This window comes from Diabrotica undecimpunctata, chromosome 1, assembly GCF_040954645.1.
Source record: "Diabrotica undecimpunctata isolate CICGRU chromosome 1, icDiaUnde3, whole genome shotgun sequence".
Taxonomy (NCBI): domain Eukaryota; kingdom Metazoa; phylum Arthropoda; class Insecta; order Coleoptera; family Chrysomelidae; genus Diabrotica; species Diabrotica undecimpunctata.
In genome coordinates, this window is record NC_092803.1 from 51,840,140 (window position 1) to 51,861,005 (window position 20,866).

At 32.3% G+C, this 20,866-nt stretch overlaps 1 protein-coding gene across 4 annotated transcripts in view; it reads right to left on the reverse strand.

Annotated features, from left to right (window-relative positions):
• The window catches only part of LOC140449314 (protein O-mannosyl-transferase TMTC1-like), a 1,384,234-nt gene that overhangs the window by 120,758 nt on the left and 1,242,610 nt on the right, over nucleotides 1–20,866 (reverse strand). For all 4 annotated transcript variants that reach the window (XM_072542477.1, XM_072542470.1, XM_072542463.1 and 1 more), the window contains one exon: nucleotides 9,391–9,512. In XM_072542477.1, the coding sequence (XP_072398578.1) occupies nucleotides 9,391–9,512 (122 nt within the window). The remainder of the gene's footprint in view (nucleotides 1–9,390; nucleotides 9,513–20,866) is intronic.

Here is a 20,866-nt window from a genome sequence, read left to right on the forward strand (position 1 = left end):
AGACACATTTTTTTTGGGTTTTATTTTAGTGACGACACAGAAAAATTTTTACCCAGTATTTGATATATCAATTTTGAAAAAATCCATTTTTTGCCGTCTCAGTTATTGACAAGACAAAATTTAAATTAACTAATTATTAGTGATATTTTAACTATCTATAACACTTAAATTTTGTACTAAAAAAGAAAAAAAATTTAAATAAAGAAATATTAAATAAAAAATACACTTCAACGGTGCTTCAAGGTATTTTAAGGAGCTTTAAATACATCGATAGGCTTTGAAAAGTTATATTTTACTATAAACGTAACAAGTAGATAATCTCCTACAGCAACTGTATTAATACCAATAGCATCTACTAAATTCAGTTTCTTATTGCTTATCGATTTCATCTAAGCTGTCACCACTTTCTATTCAGTCGTCGGAAGTGTCAGAATTAGAGTTCTTTTTTTCTTTGCCTTAATTTGATCTAATTTATTTTTCACTCTTACAAAAGCTCTCTTTTTTTTCTTTAAGTTTTTTAAGTTATCTGGTCTTTTCATCTTCTTTTTTCTTAGGATAGTTTTGGCACTTTTTTGAATTAACAAATGATGTTATTTTCTCCTTACTTTTTCTTTTTTTGTTTGCTCTGAAAGTCGGACTTAATTATGATAATGCTCTTTTAAAGGGTGATGACACATTTAAAGGAAGAGTACTGTTTAAAACAGTTTCTCCAGCATTATCTTCCGTAGTTATTAGTTTTGCGGGATTACAAAACTGGTATTCAGGAGCTTTTGACATTCCTGGTTTGGGTGAGTCACAAAATCTTTAAATGTTCATGTTATTTCAGCTACTTGACTAAATATGTTTATAGGTCTGTTAAATTCCAAGGTTTAGTAGTTTTTAGACTTTGTGTATCTCTCAATGTATCTCCCAATTATTCCATTTGCTGATCATTTGAAAGACAGTATTTAAATGTGTGTAATTTGTCTTTACCAATTGTTTCTTCGAGTGCCGTTTACATCAATATTTCTGACCACAACCTGGCGTACAATTCTGTCAAATTTGGCATTTTTAACAGTGAAAGTATACAAACTAGTAGCTTTCTACGCATTCGCGATGGTTTGCTGGGAAATTAATTTTAAAGCGTTTTTCATTAATAGTGCAAAATTTTGTTTTTGTAATTTGTTTCTAGAATTATCAAGTCTTCTTTTTTGTACTTCATCTTTTTCAGGCTCCTCTATTCTTTTCGTTAAGCTAAGGCACAAAAATCTTGGATATGTACTCTTAAAAAGTGGGTTTTCACATCTACCCGTTTTCTAAAGTACCAATCGCCCATTCATTTGGAACACTAGATGATATATAACTATGAGTTCTTATGTAATTAAATAAAACCATCCATTAAGCATAGTGGGATTCAAGACGTAGAATCAAGTTTATATGCTTTTTAATATCTAAAATCAGTCATCGATTATATTATTAGTAAACAAAAATCTGTATTGCAGTGGAATGATGTAAGAGTTCTCCGAGGAATAACATGTGGATCCGATCACTACTTAGTAAGAGCGAAAATTTTGTTCCCACTTAAGATAATACACGGAGACCAAAATCTAGAAGACAAACAAGACTTGTAGATAGTGGATACTCCGAAGTACAACTTCAATAGTTTTATAAATCATAGTACTAAACAGCTATACCAACGACGACTGGATGAAAAACTACGATTAATAGAGAGACAAACATTTTCAGATATTTACGAGAATATTATTGCTAGTTTACACCAGGCCTCTAAGGAGACACTCGGGACACAGCAAAACAAAATTAGTACCAAAATATGCTAAAAACATAGAAATCGAATATATGGTAAAACAGAAAAAACAAGAAAAGAATAAAAGATGGGACCAGAAATGTCAAGAAATCAATACATACATCGGAGGGAAGCAATGTACAGAGGAATGAAATACATGGAATTTTATACAATCAGTAAAAAATACAGGAAAAGACAAAGCACACATACACACCATAAAACCAAGACAATGGAAAGATCATTATGAAAGCTTGCTGACAGAGACAAGACAAGAATACCTAGTGAACTCCCCAACACAGTCAGTACATATACAAGGAGAGGAAACGAGGGTAGACATCGAAACAGTAAGGAAGGCTGTAATGACCCTAAAGAATGGTAAATCCGCTGGACCTGAGGGAATCTATGCTGAAATGCTTAAGAATGGAACTCATAAACTATTTGAAAAATTAACTTATGTGATCAATTAGTGTCTAAATGGACACCCAGTACCAGAACAATGTAGAACGGCATACATGTCCTCAATACACAAAAAGGGTTACAAAAGGAATTGTAATAAATATAGAGACATATCGGTGACCAGCACCCTGAGCAGACTGTATGGACGAATTTTGAGAAATATGATCGAGGAAGAATATAAGCACAATGAAGAGGAAGAACAAAGCGGGTTCCGTGCAGGAAGATCGTGCACCGATAACGTATTTTGTCTTAAACAAATAATAGAAAAAAGATCGGCTAAGACTCTAGAAACTCATATTTCTTTTGTAGACCTGCAAAAAGCATATGACAACATCCCCTTAACAAAACTGTGGACAACGTTGAAAAGATACAACATCAACCACACATTGATAAATGCTGTACAAGAACTATATAGAGACTCAAAGGCACGGATAAAAACAGGAAAATATCTAATGGAAGAATTCCTGGTTACAAAAGGCTTGCGACAGGGATGCTGTATCTCACTAACCTTATTCAAGATATATGTTGCAGCGGCATTGGAAAGATGGAAAAGAAAGGTGCATAAGATGGGTATAGAGCTTAGCAATGAATGTATATATACACTCCAGTTTGCTGATGACCAGGTAGCGCTAGCGACCGACAGGGAAGACATGCAGTACATGCTTAGAAAACTGATAGAAGAATATAACGACTGGGGAATGAATGCCAATACAACAAAAACCAAATATCTTTGTATTAAAAACGAGTCAGATAACATAGACCTCGAAAACGGACAACATATTTCCTGCTGTCAGAGCTATAACTACTTGGGTGTTGCCTTTGACAATACAGGAACTGACACACGGGAAATAGAAAAACGAATCACTCAAGCAAAGAAAGTCTTAGAATGTCTCAATGGTATACTGTGGAGTAAAGAGATAACGAAAGGAAGAAAATTTAATATATATGAGACCATGATTAAAACTACTCTTCTTTATGGCGATGAAACATGGAGAATTAGTGAAAAGAACAAAAAGCGAATAGAAGCAGTATTTAGAAACTCGTATTACTTTTGTAGACCTGCAAAAAGCATATGACAACATCCCCTTAACAAAACTGTGGACAACGTTGAAAAGATCTAACATCAACCACACAATGATAAATGCTGTACAAGAACTATATAGAGACTCAAAGGCACAGATAAAAACAGGAAAATATCTAACGGAAGAATTCCTGGTTACAAAAGGCTTGCGACAGGGATGCTGTATCTCACTAACCTTATTCAAGATATATGTTGCAGCGGCATTGGAAAGATGGAAAAGAAAGGTGCATAGGATGGGTATAGAGCTTAGCAATGAATGTATATATACACTCCAGTTTGCTGATGACCAGGTAGTGCTAGCGACCGACAGGGAAGACATGCAGTACATGCTTAGAAAACTGATAGAAGAATATAACGACTGGGGAATGAATGTCAATACAACAAAAACCAAATATCTTTGTATTGGAAACGAGTCAGATAACATAGACCTCGAAAACGGACAACATATTTCCTGTTGTCAGAGCTATGACTACTTGGGTGTTGCCTTTGACAATACAGGAACTGATACACGGGAAATAGAAAAACGAATCACTTAAGCAAAGAAAGTCTTAGAATGTCTCAATGGTATACTGTGGAGTAAAGAGATAACGAAAGGAAGAAAATTTAATATATATGAGATCATGATTAAAACTACTCTTCTTTATGGCGATGAAACATGGAGAATTAGTGAAAAGAACAAAAAGCGAATAGAAGCAGTAGAGATGGATGCAATGAGAAGATCTTTAGGTATTTCCAGACGAGACCGAATCAGAAATGATGTAATAAAACAACTTATGGGAATAGAAGGAAATATAACTCAAGATATAGAGAAGAAACAATTAAGGTAATATGGGCATGTTCAACGGATCCCAGCAACAAGACTCCCCAAAAAAGTAATAGAATGGCAACCGATAGGTCGACGGAAAAGAGGAAGGCCCAGATTAGAATGGTAACACGGCGTAAACAAGTCCATGAGCGAAAGAAATTTAACAACAAACGACTGCGAAGATAGGAAGAGATGTTGTTTAGGTATCGGACAACGTCGAAAGACGTTCTAAACCGATGTATATATATATAATATCTAAAATATCTTATATTAAGATAGCGGTGAGAGTGGGTTGATAATTATGACGACCACGTATATTCTTTGAAAATATGCCGGTAAAATTCGATTTTGTTAAAGCGCTAGGAACGTCTTTTTCTGCCACATCTATGTTTAAGAAAAATTTTTTGCAGACCCTAGTTTTTGTACCATTGAAAGTACATGCTTTATTAGCATACCTAACATTTTTAGCATTCAAATATTTATATTTTGATATAAGGTGTGTGGTTGATGATGTAATAAAGGCTCTTTTGAGATTTACATCGCCTTGTTTTCAAAACTGTTCTAATAAGTTTAGTCTCGCAGAAAATAGTTTGATAACAATTATACCTACATTGTCTCTGCATGAAGACTTAACTATTCTTTGTATATTTTGGTGAAATATAATGTATAATCTTAGTAACATATATGTTGACTTATCCATTCGATAGGTCGACGTTTACGTTTTCTTGCCTCTATATTTCCAATTCCTTGTTGCGCATCAGATGACGAATTCATAACATCGCTAATATCTACCGATATTTTATATATCAATGTAACTTTATTGCTTTTTCGTATTTGAATTGTCATTCGAATTTCCTCTAGTGTTAAAGTTCTAGTTACTTTATTATCTTCTTTATCTTTCATCTTCCGTTCTTGTTGTTGTATTGCTTGTTCTTCCTGCTGCTGCAATTGTTGATTATTTGGTTATACATTTTTATTTAATAATTCCCTAAAATACATCATCTACATTTTTTAAATTTTCTTTTCTTCTTCTTCTACTTTTTGTGTAGACATTGTCTGTTTTTCAATGTGCGTCCAGTAAGTTGTCGTTCCATCGTTTTCGTGGTCTTCCTACTGATCGTTTTTTATTGCCGTCTTTACTACTCTATTTGTTGTTATTCGGCTTATATGATCGTTCCATTCTACCCTTCTATTTCTTACCCAGTGCTTTATGTTCTCTATCTTGCATCTACGTCGTATATCTGTACTTCTGGCTCTGTCCCATACTGTCTTACCATAAATTTTTCTAAGTGTTTTCATCTCTGCTGTTTCAAAGATCCTTTTTGTCCTCTCTGTGTCAGGTCGTATTTTTGCCGCGTATGCCATTATTGTCTGATGACTGTTCTATAAATTCTGCCTTTCTTTTCTTTCTCGATATTTTCATTTCTCATATTGTTTCATTCAGGCAACCTGCGGCTGGGTTTGCTCTATTTACATAATCTTTTATTTTTATTTAGATCTTTTAGTAGCTAGATAATGTAACGCATAGATATTTAAATTCCATTACTTGTTCTATTATCTGACGTTTCAGCTCTATTTGCCAGATAACCATGCATTTTGCCTTTTTTGGGAAATTAACATGTTAAATTTTCTGGTGGTTACATTGAATTGGTGCATCATACGCTGTAAATCATCTTCACTTTGAGAGAGTAGTATTGCTTCGTCTGCATATCAGATAAGTTGTTTTCTCTCATTTTTAATTCTTTTTTAGTTCTTACTTATTTTATTATTTCATCCATAACCGGCTTGTACAATAGAGAAGAAAAATATGACTGTCTTTTTTGTTTCAAAGATATTTAGTTGGTTCTATAATTTATCCTAGTCCTGTATAATCGATGTCATATTATGCAGTATGAATGAGTATTACATAAATATTAATACCATATATGGTTTTAGAAAAACGATTATTTTTACAGTTTTTTTGTTTTCCTCTATTATGATTCTGGATAATACTTGCTGCAGCAGTATTTTATTTGCTTAATATCAATTATTATTAAAATTTACAATTGTTTTTCTTCTAAATTTTAATTAATACACATTTTTTTAAAAAAAAATCGACTCATAAACGAAAATGTATTTCCCCATAGTCATTAAGAGTTATCGTATTGGCGCCAAGTGCAAATTGTGCCTTTTTTCCCTTTCTACGAAGAACACAAAGTTGAAAGTTTTATATTCTTCCCAGAAGAGTGGGTATATCGTGTTATTTAGAGCGACCATCCGACCGGCACAGAGCGCCTTCAGAGAAAAGTTTATATTTCTTGTATTGCCACCGCAGTTTGTTCTTTATTGGCTCCGAATATCGATCTGTCCGCCACACTTACAGCCGCTGAAATAGAACTCGAAAAGTTTGCCACAGTTCGACGTGATGAGATAAGGAAATTTTCACTTACTTTTTTTTTTTATTCAATAAATCGTTTTTACTATCTGTAAACTATCTGTGAAAACTAAGTATGTGAACATAAAACAAACTCTGATTTTTATTTTTAGTGAATTAATTATTAACTATTTAAGTATAAACCTTTGGCGAGGAAAATTTAATTTAAGAATATTTAAGAGTCGTCTGTAGTTTTAAATGTATTAGTTTTAAAGATTTTCAAGACATTTTTATTTTTCAAGATACTGCTAGTATCTAAATAAATTTCGTCCTGATCAAGAAGTCTTTTGTTTTTAATAAAATCCAGAAACTTCCTTTTGGGGAGTTTAATATCTTGTTGAATAATATCGGTCGTAGTTTTTGCCTTCAGATTTAACTTTCTCCACTATGATTCATTCACCTTCTTATGTTGTAGAAGTGAAAAAAGTAAGTATCAAATTATTTTAAGTATTTCGATTTTGACACAAATTATGAATACAATAATGACAACAGTTTCAAGCAGTATATGGTTAAATAAATAAAATACTGTACAATAAAACAAACACATTAGCTAAATGCTATAAATATATGGCCGTGTACTTCAAATGGGGAAGTGATGTTTAAAATATGTGTAAAACCCTGTCGAAAATTGGGTAACTAACCTCAGTGAAAAACAGGGCCAGGACGAATGAGAGCGGGAGGAAATACTTCTCCAAAGACTGGAGGGTAGGGCAAAAGGTTAACGACCACTTTCTTTAAAAAACTGATAGCTATAAAGCACAAAGAGGAAAACTCGGAGTGTTTAAATCATTTTCTACCAGAATATCAATAAATATATTTTTCATAAATATACCTACAGATGATAATGGAATGAATCTAAATAAACACGAAAATATGATTTTGTTAATTTTTTTCATAAACATAAGAAAAAACGCTGTGACTATATGGTCACACAGGATACTTACCTATATATCAATTCTATATTTACTATTGTGTATAAAAAATGTCAAAACACTTTATGCAAAGTCCTAAATTACATTTTTTACACCGTGTATGTATTACAGATGAACACCGATCTCCAGCGCACCTGCGTCTTTTACCTTTAAAAACTGGAACAAAAATATGCTCAATTTTGCATTTCGTAAATTTTCGATCATTCTATTCATGGACAGACTATTCCTGCTTACTGAAGGCTTACCAGAAAGACTATTCCTATGGATATTTCCGCATATACATCTGTGCTATTTCTCGGCGGAAAACTATATTAGCTGTTTTTTTTCTTTCATTTGAGGACTTTTTATAAAATACCCACACGTAAAATCAAAGGCCTTTGTACTTGAATAATTTTCTTCTGTTGCTTAGAGTACCTCTTGAAAAAGGGACTGATTCCGTAGCAAGTCGATGCAGCCGTAACCACAGCATTATCTATCCACTTGACCAAGATAAGTCCATCATTTTTAGATAATATAATAACATAACATAATCAACAGAACCTCTAGGTTTAGTAGCCATTACTTTGTTGTCTGGTAAGTGTCAACACTTAATAACTCTATTTTGTCTTATTGTTCCAGTACATTCAGATCCCCTTAGTTTTAATTCTGTAAGAAAATTGAAACTCGTAAATAAATTATGGATATAAATATGGTTACATTACAGTAATGCATTGGTTAGTGATCAGTGTAGTAGTGTCTGGGGGCTCGGGAAACTAAGCCCTCGAAAGCCCCGAAGAAGACGTGGAAGAAGATGTCGAAAGCTCGGCACAATTATAATCGACATGGTTCAACGCGGAAGACTGTTGAGGTTAATATTAATTCCTCTAATAGTATTAATGTTAGCACTAGGTTTAATTGTAGTAACCACGGAAACCTTTCGTAACATATATATATATACATATATATATATATATATATATATATATATATATATATATATATATATATATATATATATATATATATATATATATATATATATATGTATTGTTACGATAAATATGACTCATGTTTGGCCTGCAAATATTTTGTTATTATAACTTGTGTTTTCTAGTATATTCTCCGACCCGCTAGAAACCTGTATGACGCTTCCTTCTGTTCGAGAAAGGTCAACACAGGTCGCCGAGGGGATTCCAGAATAACGAATATTTTATATAAATAGAGGACCTTTTCATTTTAAAGTAGTCTGAAAATATAATCGTATCGAGTTTAAATTGTAACGCGGAAATAAATTAGTATTGTAAATAAACAATATAAATTAAAGCAGCTGTGTTCTAGTTTTTAGTCAAAAATTTAGTTATTGCCGACAATTCAAAGAATTACCTCCTTTTAAATGTAGTTACATTGGGTTTTTCGATTAACCTTGGGTAAACCTTTGCGTTTTAAGTTCAAAGCTACCATACATTTTTAACGTTAAAAAAAACTTTTTTTGCACATAGTAACAAAAAACACCAATATGTTGTTACTAGCTAAGTTTTTTAAAATTCTAACTCTACAATTCTAAGTTACGGTAAGATCAATAATGTTTTTAATAGATAATATATGGTAGCTAATTATAATTTATTCTCTTTCAGCTCTGAAGAAGCCAAATTAATTCTCTTTGGCGAAAACGTTCGGCGAAACAATTGATACTCATTAGAGTCTTTCTTGCAGACTTTCTTTAGACCGTAGAACCTTTATCATCACTAGATTGACAGACTGTTACACATGTTATTTATATACATATTTAGCCTTTTTTTAAGTGCGCTTGTATACATTGTTAACATTTGGACTATATGACTAATACTGGTAAAACCTTATAACCTATTGATTTTCACATACCTTTGTAAATATTTTCGATTTCAAAGTATATATCAGAGAATTAAAAAATAAACCACATACCTGGGAATATACAAAACTCTTTCTGCTACAACAAATCCCACCGTGACAAGTAAATTTGTGGCTGGCAAGAACGGCAATACAAGCAGCAGGAGCCCCAGTACAATTGGAAAGTGTTTTTGGTTCTAAAATATAATAAAAACAAAAATAAATATATAAAATTAAAAACTGTATGATGTCATGTCATATCGTAAATGTTTCAAATTTTTTAAAAGACTGATTTACCACACTATAAATAGATATCATTTTTTTGCTTTTAGCCTTAACAACAAGTTATTTATATTTCACAGCAGTTTATAGTCCGTAGTATAAACTAACCGATAAAGCTCTTCTATACAGGAGAAACGAATAACCACAATTATTGCATGTAAAATATTTAACAACAAGTAAATACATATTTTGTTATGGCAATTTTTTCTGAGTTTGACAATAAATGAGACTTATAGAACAGAATAGAAATATAATGAAATGAAAAAGACAGAAAAGATTTGATTTCACGTTCAAAGCGTCTATGTATCTATTGATACGTATTTCGACTTAAAAAGTCTCATCAGAATAGTTATTCATAGCCGTTCTTAACGTGATTAAAGCAGAAATCTGAATTTGTTTCGAAACTATCTTACCGATTTTTCTATCAGATGTCGCTATTGCGTCCATAACTAAGCCATGTTATTGTTGCTTCTAATAAGACACAGAAGATTATTTTTCACGTTAAGAACGGCTATGAATAACTATTCTGATGAGACTTTTTAAGTCGAAATACGTCTTTTTCATTTTATTCGGATCTACTCTGTATGAGTACGAGAAACAAATTCGTTAGGATTTCTGCCTAGATGAATAGACATGTCGTGGAATGCAAATTTTAGATTCCCCATGTCTCTTTTAACATCTTTATCGTCGTCTGGTCATGTCTTGCAATTTTTAGAAGGCTCCAGATTAAAGCAGAAATCTGAATTTGTTTCGAAACTATCTTACCGATTTTTCTAATAGAAATATACTTTATTGTCACTAAAAATTATACAATTTTATGGACAAAGCTTAGAAAAGTAAAAAAATAACAATAACAATTAAAATTTACTAAAATTAGATAAATCGTCAATATCACAGAATAAAACATAATAAAATAAAACATACAATCCATTGCAAAATTTCACTAAATTGCAAATTGCATAATAAAACTTTACGAATAAGTTTAAGCTGCTGCAAGTGATACCCAAATATATCTAAAAATACTTTGTTGCTTGTACCTAAACGTACTGTACATTCTTCCTTTCTTCATTATTCGTTAAGAAACTCCTCAACTGAATAATAAGGTCTTTCAGATAGATAGGCTTTTGTCAATTTACAGAACTTAAGGAAAGAAGTTGTAGATTTAAGTTGCAAAGGGAGATGGTTGTATAACTTTTTTGTCGAATATAATATAAATTTCTTTACTAAATCAGTGGATGGGATCGGTAAATACACATCAAAGCTTGAATTTCTGGTGGAGTAGTTATGACTAGGTCTTGCTGGAAAAACATGTAGGTGTCTACGAATGAAGCAAACAGTTTTTAAATATATAGAGAGGGAAGAGTTAAAATCCCGTGATTTTTGAAGTAGGCTTACCGTCAACATTAAACAATATCATTAACTAAAAGAGTATTAACTGGAGTTATAGGAAATGCTAATATAATATAAAAACAGTTTAATTTATTGTTTTCATAAAGTCATAAAATGTGAGTTGGTGTTAAAATTATTTAGTTATTGTGGTTTGAAATTTAACAATATGGCATTCCCTTTGTGAACATCTTGTATTAGAATCTCAGATTCGAACCTAAATTTTGCAACAAATATTACTTACTATATAATGAAGACAAGTTTCCAAAAAATCTTGTTTGTAAATATACTACTCTCCAAAATTAACGCACCACCTCAAATAGACCATGATTTTGAAACTATATTGTTTCTGAACCATTATATGGATTTCGATGATTTTTTTTTCACATTGTAGGTATATTTCTAGTTAATTTCCATAACAATGTTTTTTAAAAAATGTCAACGTTTTACCTATATACGGGGAGTAAAAATAAAGTTGTGTTTTTTCTTTTAATTTTGCAACATCCTGTGGAATATATTAGAAACAAACGCTACATCTTTTTTATATTTCGAGATAGCTTCATCCTTTCTCAACATTTTTCTGAAAAATTCATTCCGCTATCTCTATTACCAAAAAAGAAACTTAAGTTTAAAGCATTACGTGATTTTCTACTCTCCAAAATTAACGCATCACCGCAACTGTACCATAATTTTCAAGCTATTTTTCTATTTAATCCTTATTGGATTTTGATGATTTTTTTTTCTCGGTGTAGATATATTTCTAAGTAATTACTGTATTAATTTTTTTCAAGAAATGTCAACGTTTTACCCATATACGGGGTGTAAAAACAAAGTTGTTTTTTCATCATATTTTGCAACACCCTGTGGAATTTATTAAAAGCAAACGCTACATCTTATTAATATTTTTCAACATGTTTTTTAACATCTTCCTAAAAAATTCACCTTTATCTTTATTATTAAAAAAGAAAAGTACGTTCAAAGCATAACGTGATTCTATTGAATTGTAATACTTATTAACGGAAGCAGTCAGTTGGCTATGAAAAATCAAACTATTTTACAGGACAGTTTTAGACTGTCAATATTGTTTACAATTCAATATGATTTGCCAGAGAGAAGGTTGACTGAAATGTTGATGACTGGGGGCACGTGTTGTTCACTGATAAATCGAGGTTTTGTTTATAAAGCTCAGATAGACGTCTGAGAGTTATTCGACGGCCAAGAGAATGCTACGCATAGTATAACATACGACCTATTACTTTATTCTATGGAGAATCTGTAATGGTTTGGGCAGGAATATCTCTTACAGCGCGAATGGATCTTGTTGCTCTACGAAGAGGTTTCTTAACAAATGAAAGGTATATTACAGACATTTTGTCTAACCATATAGTTTAATGTGCTCCTTTCATAAAAAATAAATGTCTTTTAATGCATGATAACACTCCACCACATGTTGTACGGGTGGCCTGTGATTATTTGGACTAGATTGGAATACAAACCATGAACTGACCACCCTGTAGCGCTGATCAAAATCTCATACAGGATTTACATGATATTATTGATCGCCAACTCAGAAGTTGACAATCAAAGACCACCTGTCTCTGTTGACAACATAGAGGTTATGGTGAGAGAAGTTTGGGATGCAATTGATCAAGACCAAATAAGCCGCTTAATTTTAAGTATGCCTCATCGCTATGAAGAAGTAATTAATAATAATAATATAGATGTTAAGATGGAAATACTCTTTATTACTATGTGTTTTTGGGAGGGGAAATAGTGAAAGATTATTTAGGTTATGTTTTCTTAGACTTTAGTTGTATTACATGCCAATAAAGTTTATGTAAGTAGTGTTTTCTTTGCTTTAGATGTTAATAAAAACTTGTTACATTTAAAGTTTTGTATAATCTTTAATAATAGAGATATCGAGATATTTTTTTTACAAAAATCTTGGAAAACGATGAAACTATCTTAAGATGTTAATAAATTGTAGCGTTTATGGTTAATAAATTCCACAGGGTGTTTCAAAATACGATGAAAAAACACAACTTTATTTTTGCACCCCGTATACGGGTAAAACGTTGATATTTTTCAAAAAACGTTGGTACAGTGATTTATTAGTAATGGCCCTATAATATGAGACAAAAATTATCAAAATCTAATCATCCGTTTAGAAGAAAAATAACTTCAAACTTATAGTATATTTAATGTAGTGCGATAATTTTGGGCAGTAGTGTAGATTAGTTATCAATAGACTTGTGCAAATATGCAAAAATGCATATTTTGCAACATACGCATAGTTAAGCTATAGCTGGGGTTTTGAAAATTTAAATAAATAATTGCATAAAATTCAAAAATCTCGAATGTGCTTTTAACTACGTACTTTTTACATAATGAAATAATAAGTATAATAATGACATGACTGAGAAGCTGAAAAATCTTAATGGTCATATATATTTAAATATTACTAAAGTATTGCTGGTTTAAAATGCAGTGGCGAGAATTTCTCTCAACAGTGATGTCTAACCAAACAAAGCAGTGGCATTCAAAAAAGAAAACATGATTTATAATACGTCAAAGTGTTAATGATACGTACAAAATAGACACAATGTAAATAAGAATAATATTAGATTATTTTTTTTCTCAACATGTTTGTATATTTGAAGTAACACGTATTACAATATTACTACCTACAAGCCTTCGCAGAAGCAGTGGCAGACTCTAATAAGGGTATTAAGGTTAACGGTATATTTATTAATAACATCAGGTATGCCGATGATACAGCCATAGTGGCAGATAACATCGAAGATCTTCAATGCCTTTTAAATGATCAAACTCTTGCAAGTGAAGCTCGGGGTTTGAAAATAAATATCAAGAAGACAAAAACAATGATTATAAGTAGAAATGATTACCCCAACGCAAAGATATATATCTCTGGAGAAGAAATCGAACAGGTCAAGCAATTTAAATACTTGGGTTGTTTGCTGAACGAGGGTTGGGACCCCGAGAATGAAATAAAGAGCAGAGTTGAACAAGCCAGAAATGCTTTTTTGAGGCTTCGTAAGTTTTTGACTGATCGCAAATTGGACTTCTACCTCCGATACAAGATGCTTAAGTGTTACGTGTAGCCTGTTCTCTTGTACGAAATGGAAGCATGGGCGTTAAAGGTCAGTTCCATTAACAAACTTGAAGTGTTTGAAATGTGGTGCCTGCGTCGAATGCTTAGAATATCATGGACGGACAGGGTCAGAAATGAGGAAGTACTCAGAAGAGCGGAGAGAACTTTTTAGTTATGTAAAAAGTAAGAAGACTGCATACTTGGGACACATATTACGAGGAGAAAGATATACTTTTTAGCAACTGATACTCGAAGGGAAGATAGAGGGTAGGAGAGCTGTAGAGGAGTAGATAGCTGCGCAATATTCGACAATGGACAGGAATCAACAGCTACGAAATGCTTCGCAATGCTGCTAAAAACAGAATTATTTAATCCAGAATATTTAACATCTCACCTGACAAGACGATGTACGGTGGACGCCTACGCAGAAATGCACGGCACCTTAAGAAGAAGAAGAAGAATACTACTTACTAATAAGGTTTCAACTTTAAAGCCGCTATTATTTATATTTTATAGTATTATTACTAATTTAAATGATGAATAGTAGATAGAGGAAACATTTGTGACTACATCATATCATAATGTCATATTATGTTATTCGCTTTATAATTAGATCAACTGTCGTCGTCGTTGGAATCATTTAAATCAATTTTTTACTGGTGAGTAAGTAAATAAATAAATACTTATATAAAATATATTTAAATAAATACTTTAATAAATTGAATTCCGCTCATTTGTCCTCCCTAGCTTAAGGGTCATCGTACAGTGTATGCAGCACGAATGATGCATTTCTAATAATTGAGTTTTTCTAATATCAACTTACTCTTACATAATGAAATAATAAGTATAATAATGACATGACTGAGAAGCTGAAAAATCTTAATGGTCATATATATTTAAATATTACTAAAGTATTGCTGGTTTAAAATGCAGTGGCGAGAATTTCTCTCAACAGTGATGTCTAACCAAACAAAGCAGTGGCATTCAAAAAAGAAAACATGATTTATAATACGTCAAAGTGTTAATGATACGTACAAAATAGACACAATGTAAATAAGAATAATATTAGATTATTTTTTTTCTCAACATGTTTGTATATTTGAAGTAACACAATAAGTAATACAATATTACTACCTACAAGCCTTCGCAGAAGCAGTGGCAGACTCTAATAAGGGTATTAAGGTTAACGGTATATTTATTAATAACATCAGGTATGCCGATGATACAGCCATAGTGGCAGATAACATCGAAGATCTTCAATGCCTTTTAAATGATCAAACTCTTGCAAGTGAAGCTCGGGGTTTGAAAATAAATATCAAGAAGACAAAAACAATGATTATAAGTAGAAATGATTACCCCAACGCAAAGATATATATCTCTGGAGAAGAAATCGAACAGGTCAAGCAATTTAAATACTTGGGTTGTTTGCTGAACGAGGGTTGGGACCCCGAGAATGAAATAAAGAGCAGAGTTGAACAAGCCAGAAATGCTTTTTTGAGGCTTCGTAAGTTTTTGACTGATCGCAAATTGGACTTCTACCTCCGATACAAGATGCTTAAGTGTTACGTGTAGCCTGTTCTCTTGTACGAAATGGAAGCATGGGCGTTAAAGGTCAGTTCCATTAACAAACTTGAAGTGTTTGAAATGTGGTGCCTGCGTCGAATGCTTAGAATATCATGGACGGACAGGGTCAGAAATGAGGAAGTACTCAGAAGAGCGGAGAGAACTTTTTAGTTATGTAAAAAGTAAGAAGACTGCATACTTGGGACACATATTACGAGGAGAAAGATATACTTTTTAGCAACTGATACTCGAAGGGAAGATAGAGGGTAGGAGAGCTGTAGAGGAGTAGATAGCTGCGCAATATTCGACAATGGACAGGAATCAACAGCTACGAAATGCTTCGCAATGCTGCTAAAAACAGAATTATTTAATCCAGAATATTTAACATCTCACCTGACAAGACGATGTACGGTGGACGCCTACGCAGAAATGCACGGCACCTTAAGAAGAAGAAGAAGAATACTACTTACTAATAAGGTTTCAACTTTAAAGCCGCTATTATTTATATTTTATAGTATTATTACTAATTTAAATGATGAATAGTAGATAGAGGAAACATTTGTGACTACATCATATCATAATGTCATATTATGTTATTCGCTTTATAATTAGATCAACTGTCGTCGTCGTTGGAATCATTTAAATCAATTTTTTACTGGTGAGTAAGTAAATAAATAAATACTTATATAAAATATATTTAAATAAATACTTTAATAAATTGAATTCCGCTCATTTGTCCTCCCTAGCTTAAGGGTCATCGTACAGTGTATGCAGCACGAATGATGCATTTCTAATAATTGAGTTTTTCTAATATCAACTTGTTTATACATTTTTGCAGACTCTTTAAATAATCTTTTTTGAAAACTATTTCCGTATTGAAAATCGAAACGTCAAATTATAGTTAGTTAAAAAATTTAATTTTCATTTTAATCAATAATATTGTGGCTTAAAATCATATAAACATAATATTTAAATTCGATAGTTTATTTAAAAAATATTTTGTGGTCTGTATAAACGTGTCCGTATTATGATTTAGTTAATTGTAAATAAAAAGAAATAGAACATAATAAAAGGGAACAAGAAAATAACTTCAGAAAATATTATATGTACTTACGTAAACAAACTAATTAAAGTGAAATAGAAAATTCGGACAAATTGCTGTTTTTGCTTAATGTAATAGGTTCTGTCTGGGCAGTTTTTCTATAAAACTTATTTCCACATTGTTTACTTTTCATTAATAAAATGTATTATATATTTCTGCCACTTTTCTGAATTGATTTTTTTAGTGCTTGTTGAAAATGTTTTCGAACTTCTTCCATTTTTTACGAGGCGTTTTATTTGCCTTTTGAAGTCCAAACAAATTTAATCGGATAGAGCTCAAAGTGATAGAGAAGGAGAAAGTCGAAGTACAAAATTATTTCGGTTTTGCCATTTCGTCGACAATTTATATTAGAAACCAATATTTGTCTACATTTACAACTACCAATGGATACTTTCTCACTACATTGTTTTTAACCCAGAGTCCCTTTCCAATAAGCCCACTGAATAATTTTTTGCTCTTTTCCATTTTAAATTTGAGTTGTAATAATTCTTGTAGATCTTCTTGAATGGCACGGACCTTGTCAAAAAAAAGATGGAATTAGGTCATTCGCTCTAATGAGTTCTTGAAAAGGCCAGTATTTGTATTTTTTTTATTTGCTGCTGTGAACTGACTAAAACGTTAATAAACCACCAACTAAGAGGCCATTAGAGGGGACATTCACAAAGTAAGTGCATTATTGTTAGTGTCGTATTACACGTTTCACATCGCGGCGGTTCGCACATATGCACGAACGATATGTGTAATCATTCGTATCTTTCCTAAAAAAATTGCAAAGCAGGTTAAATGGCAAAGAGTATGTTTTTCCCCTGAACTCGAAAATATGTTTTAAAATAATGACAAAAAATAAAGCTCTTGAAGGTGAAACAGCTGGAGTAAAGGTAAATGGAGTTCCCATTAACAACATTAGATATGCGGACGACACTGTGATCTAAGCAGAAAATATTGAAGATCTTCAAAGACTGGTGACCAAAATAACGGAGTAACGAAAAGAGTACGGTTTAACAATGAACGTCTAAAAGACGAAATTTATGAAAATATCGAAAATTAAAAAAAAATAACGAGAATCTTTTAATAAACGAAACCAACGTCGAACAAGTGGACAAATATGCATATTTGGGAACAACGATTAACTCCACAAATGATTACATTCAAGAGATAAAATACAATTGATAAAGACAATACATTTCTTTACTACTACTTAAATTTGTTTTCATTTATTAATAAAAGTGAAGGATTTCTTTAGAACCAAACGGTAAGGTGGCAATATTTGGCTCACTTACCTTACAAACATTAATGTCAAACGTCAATATACTTATTTTAACCTTCAATTGTGGCTTATTTCCATTAAAATCGTAATTACTTTAAAATATTACAAGAAAATAGCTTCAGAACAATAGATAAGATCTAAATAAGAGAAGGGAGTGTTCCAAAAATGTCGTCAATCTTACAGCGGTTACCTCACTTTCGGACTACGGTACGTGCGACAGTCAACTGCGAACAAATAAGACAGGGTGGTTTTAGTTAGTAGGCAGGATAATGGATACCTGAATCTTTGACACTGCTATCTTTAGTACTTTAAAATAAACTAAAACCCAAATTTTAGGGACTTAAAATGGAGGTAGCATAAAAAAATTTCGAAACCTCCCCCTCAGGCAAATTCTGAGTGCGCCACTGCTTAGAACAACAAAATTTATATGCCATGAACACACACTTCAAGAAATTAGCAAACCAAAAATGGACGTGGATATCTCTCGATAAAAAGACGAAAACCGAGATCGATTACTTCTTGTGTGGGAACAAAGACATTTTTAACGATATAACTGCTCTCAATCGATTCACAACTGGCAGCAATAATCGCCGTTTAAGAGCAAGGATTCTTGTTAAACAGGCGAAAACCAGTAAAAACAGGCCACATAATTATTGTAATCAGATAGATTAAACTAAAATGCGACAGAAGGGAAATGAGTACAGAGAAGTCTTAAAAGAAGAATTTGTAAAACATTATCAACAAGAATATTCCAACATGAACACAATTAATAGAAAATGCAACGAAAGCACTTGAAAGCAAGACTGATTGTTGCAAAGAACATGAAAAATAAAGAAGACACAATAAGTGATGGAACAAAACGTTTGATGGAAAAGAGACGCACATTTCTAAGCGAAGGAAAGCGAAACACCGATGGTTTTAAAGAATTGAATAAACAAATAAAGAAGAAAGTAAAAAAGATTTAAGGATCTACAATGAAAACAAGATAGAAAAAATAATAGAAAAGAACCAAGGCCTAAAATGCTTAAGATCAAACTTAGGAAAGCCTATAATAATATCATTGAAGGATAAAGATGGAAAAGAAATAAGAGAAAAGAATGAAATCCTAAAAGTTACTCAAACATTTTACCGTGATTTATATTCCGTAACTGCAAAGGACTGATAACGCTGCAAAGGAAGATCTTAAGAGAAAGATAACGAATGTTAACTCAGAAATACTCCGTAACATAGAATCTTTCGAAATAAAACAAGCTATGACACAACTAAAGAACAATAAGGCTCCAGGCTAAGATGGAATACTTGTAGAAATATTGTTCTGAAGCTATTTTCTTGTGGCATTTTAAATTAATTACTATTTAACTGGGAATAAGCCACAATTAAAGGTTAAAATACGTTTATTGACGTTTCAATTTCCACTTCGGAAATCGTTCTCAAAATACAAACATTAGTAGTACTAATGTTTGTATTTTGAGAACGATTTCCGAAGTGGAAATTGAAACGTCAATAAACGTATTTTAACCTTTAATTGTGGCTTATTCCCAGTTAAATAGTAATTAACTTGTAGAAATGTTGAAGGAGGAGAGTGATATTATTCTCGAAGAATTTAAAAATTTTTTCAACGAATGTCTTCACTGAGAAGAAGTCCTAGATGATTGGAATAAAAGTTTGACAATACTTCTCTTAAAAAAAGGAGACAGGGGAGGTCTGAACAACTATAGGCCAATCTCTATGCTGTCGTAAATATACAAACTGTTTATGAGAGTAGTAACTAACTGGTTAACGTCGAAGCTCGATAGCTATCAACCAGTAGAGCAGGTTGGATTCCGAAAAGGTTACAGTACAGCGGATCATCTTCTTACAGTCAGAATGCTTATAGAGAAAGCCAATGAATATCACTTGAACTTATATATTTGCTTAGTTGATTATGAAAAGGCATTCGACTCCATAGAACTTTGCGCAATAGAGAGAGCTATAAACAACTGCAGGATAGACTCCCGATACAGAATGGTCATACATAATATTAACAAGAAAGCTAAAATTAAAATATAAATAGATGCAAAAACCAAAGCTATACCAGTCAACAGAGGGGTTCGCCAGGGAGATGTTATATCACTAAAGCTATTCACACTTTGACTGGAAGACGTGTTCAAAGATATTAGCTGGGCAGATAAAGAAATAAATGTTAATGGAAGAAAACTGAGTCATTTGAGATACGCTGATGACATTGTAAGTTTCAAAGAATTACAGACTATGATGACGTAACTATTTCAAGCTTCGGAAAAAGTAGGTCTTAAGGTGAACTTTGAAAAAACTAAAATAATGACAAATACACCGAAAATTAGAGAAATAACGTTAAAAGACATAAATTTAGAAACAGTAAGGAAACATACATCTACATGTGACAGATAATGTAAGTTAACAAAGAAAATCAAACTGCCGAAATTAGGTACCAGAAGAATAAGTTTAGCGTGGGCAGGATCTGGAAAACTGAGTTGGATCTTGAACAGCAATGAAGTAGATCAATATTTGAAAACCAGAATTTACGATCAGTGTATCCTTCCTATACTTACGTATAATTCACAGACGTGGACACTCACCAAGTCTAATATGGATAAAACAGTAAAGGCACAAAGAGCGATGGAAAGATCAATGCTCGGGGTGAGACTTATAGACAAAAAAACAAACAAACGGATTAGAAGCAAAACGAAAGTAAAAGACGCAGGAGAACATGCTGCCAAATTAAATAGAGCTTCGCAGGACACAATGCCCGACTGAAGGATAAAAGATGGAACCACGAAATATAACAATGGAGACCATGGTTAGTAAAGAGCAGCAGAGG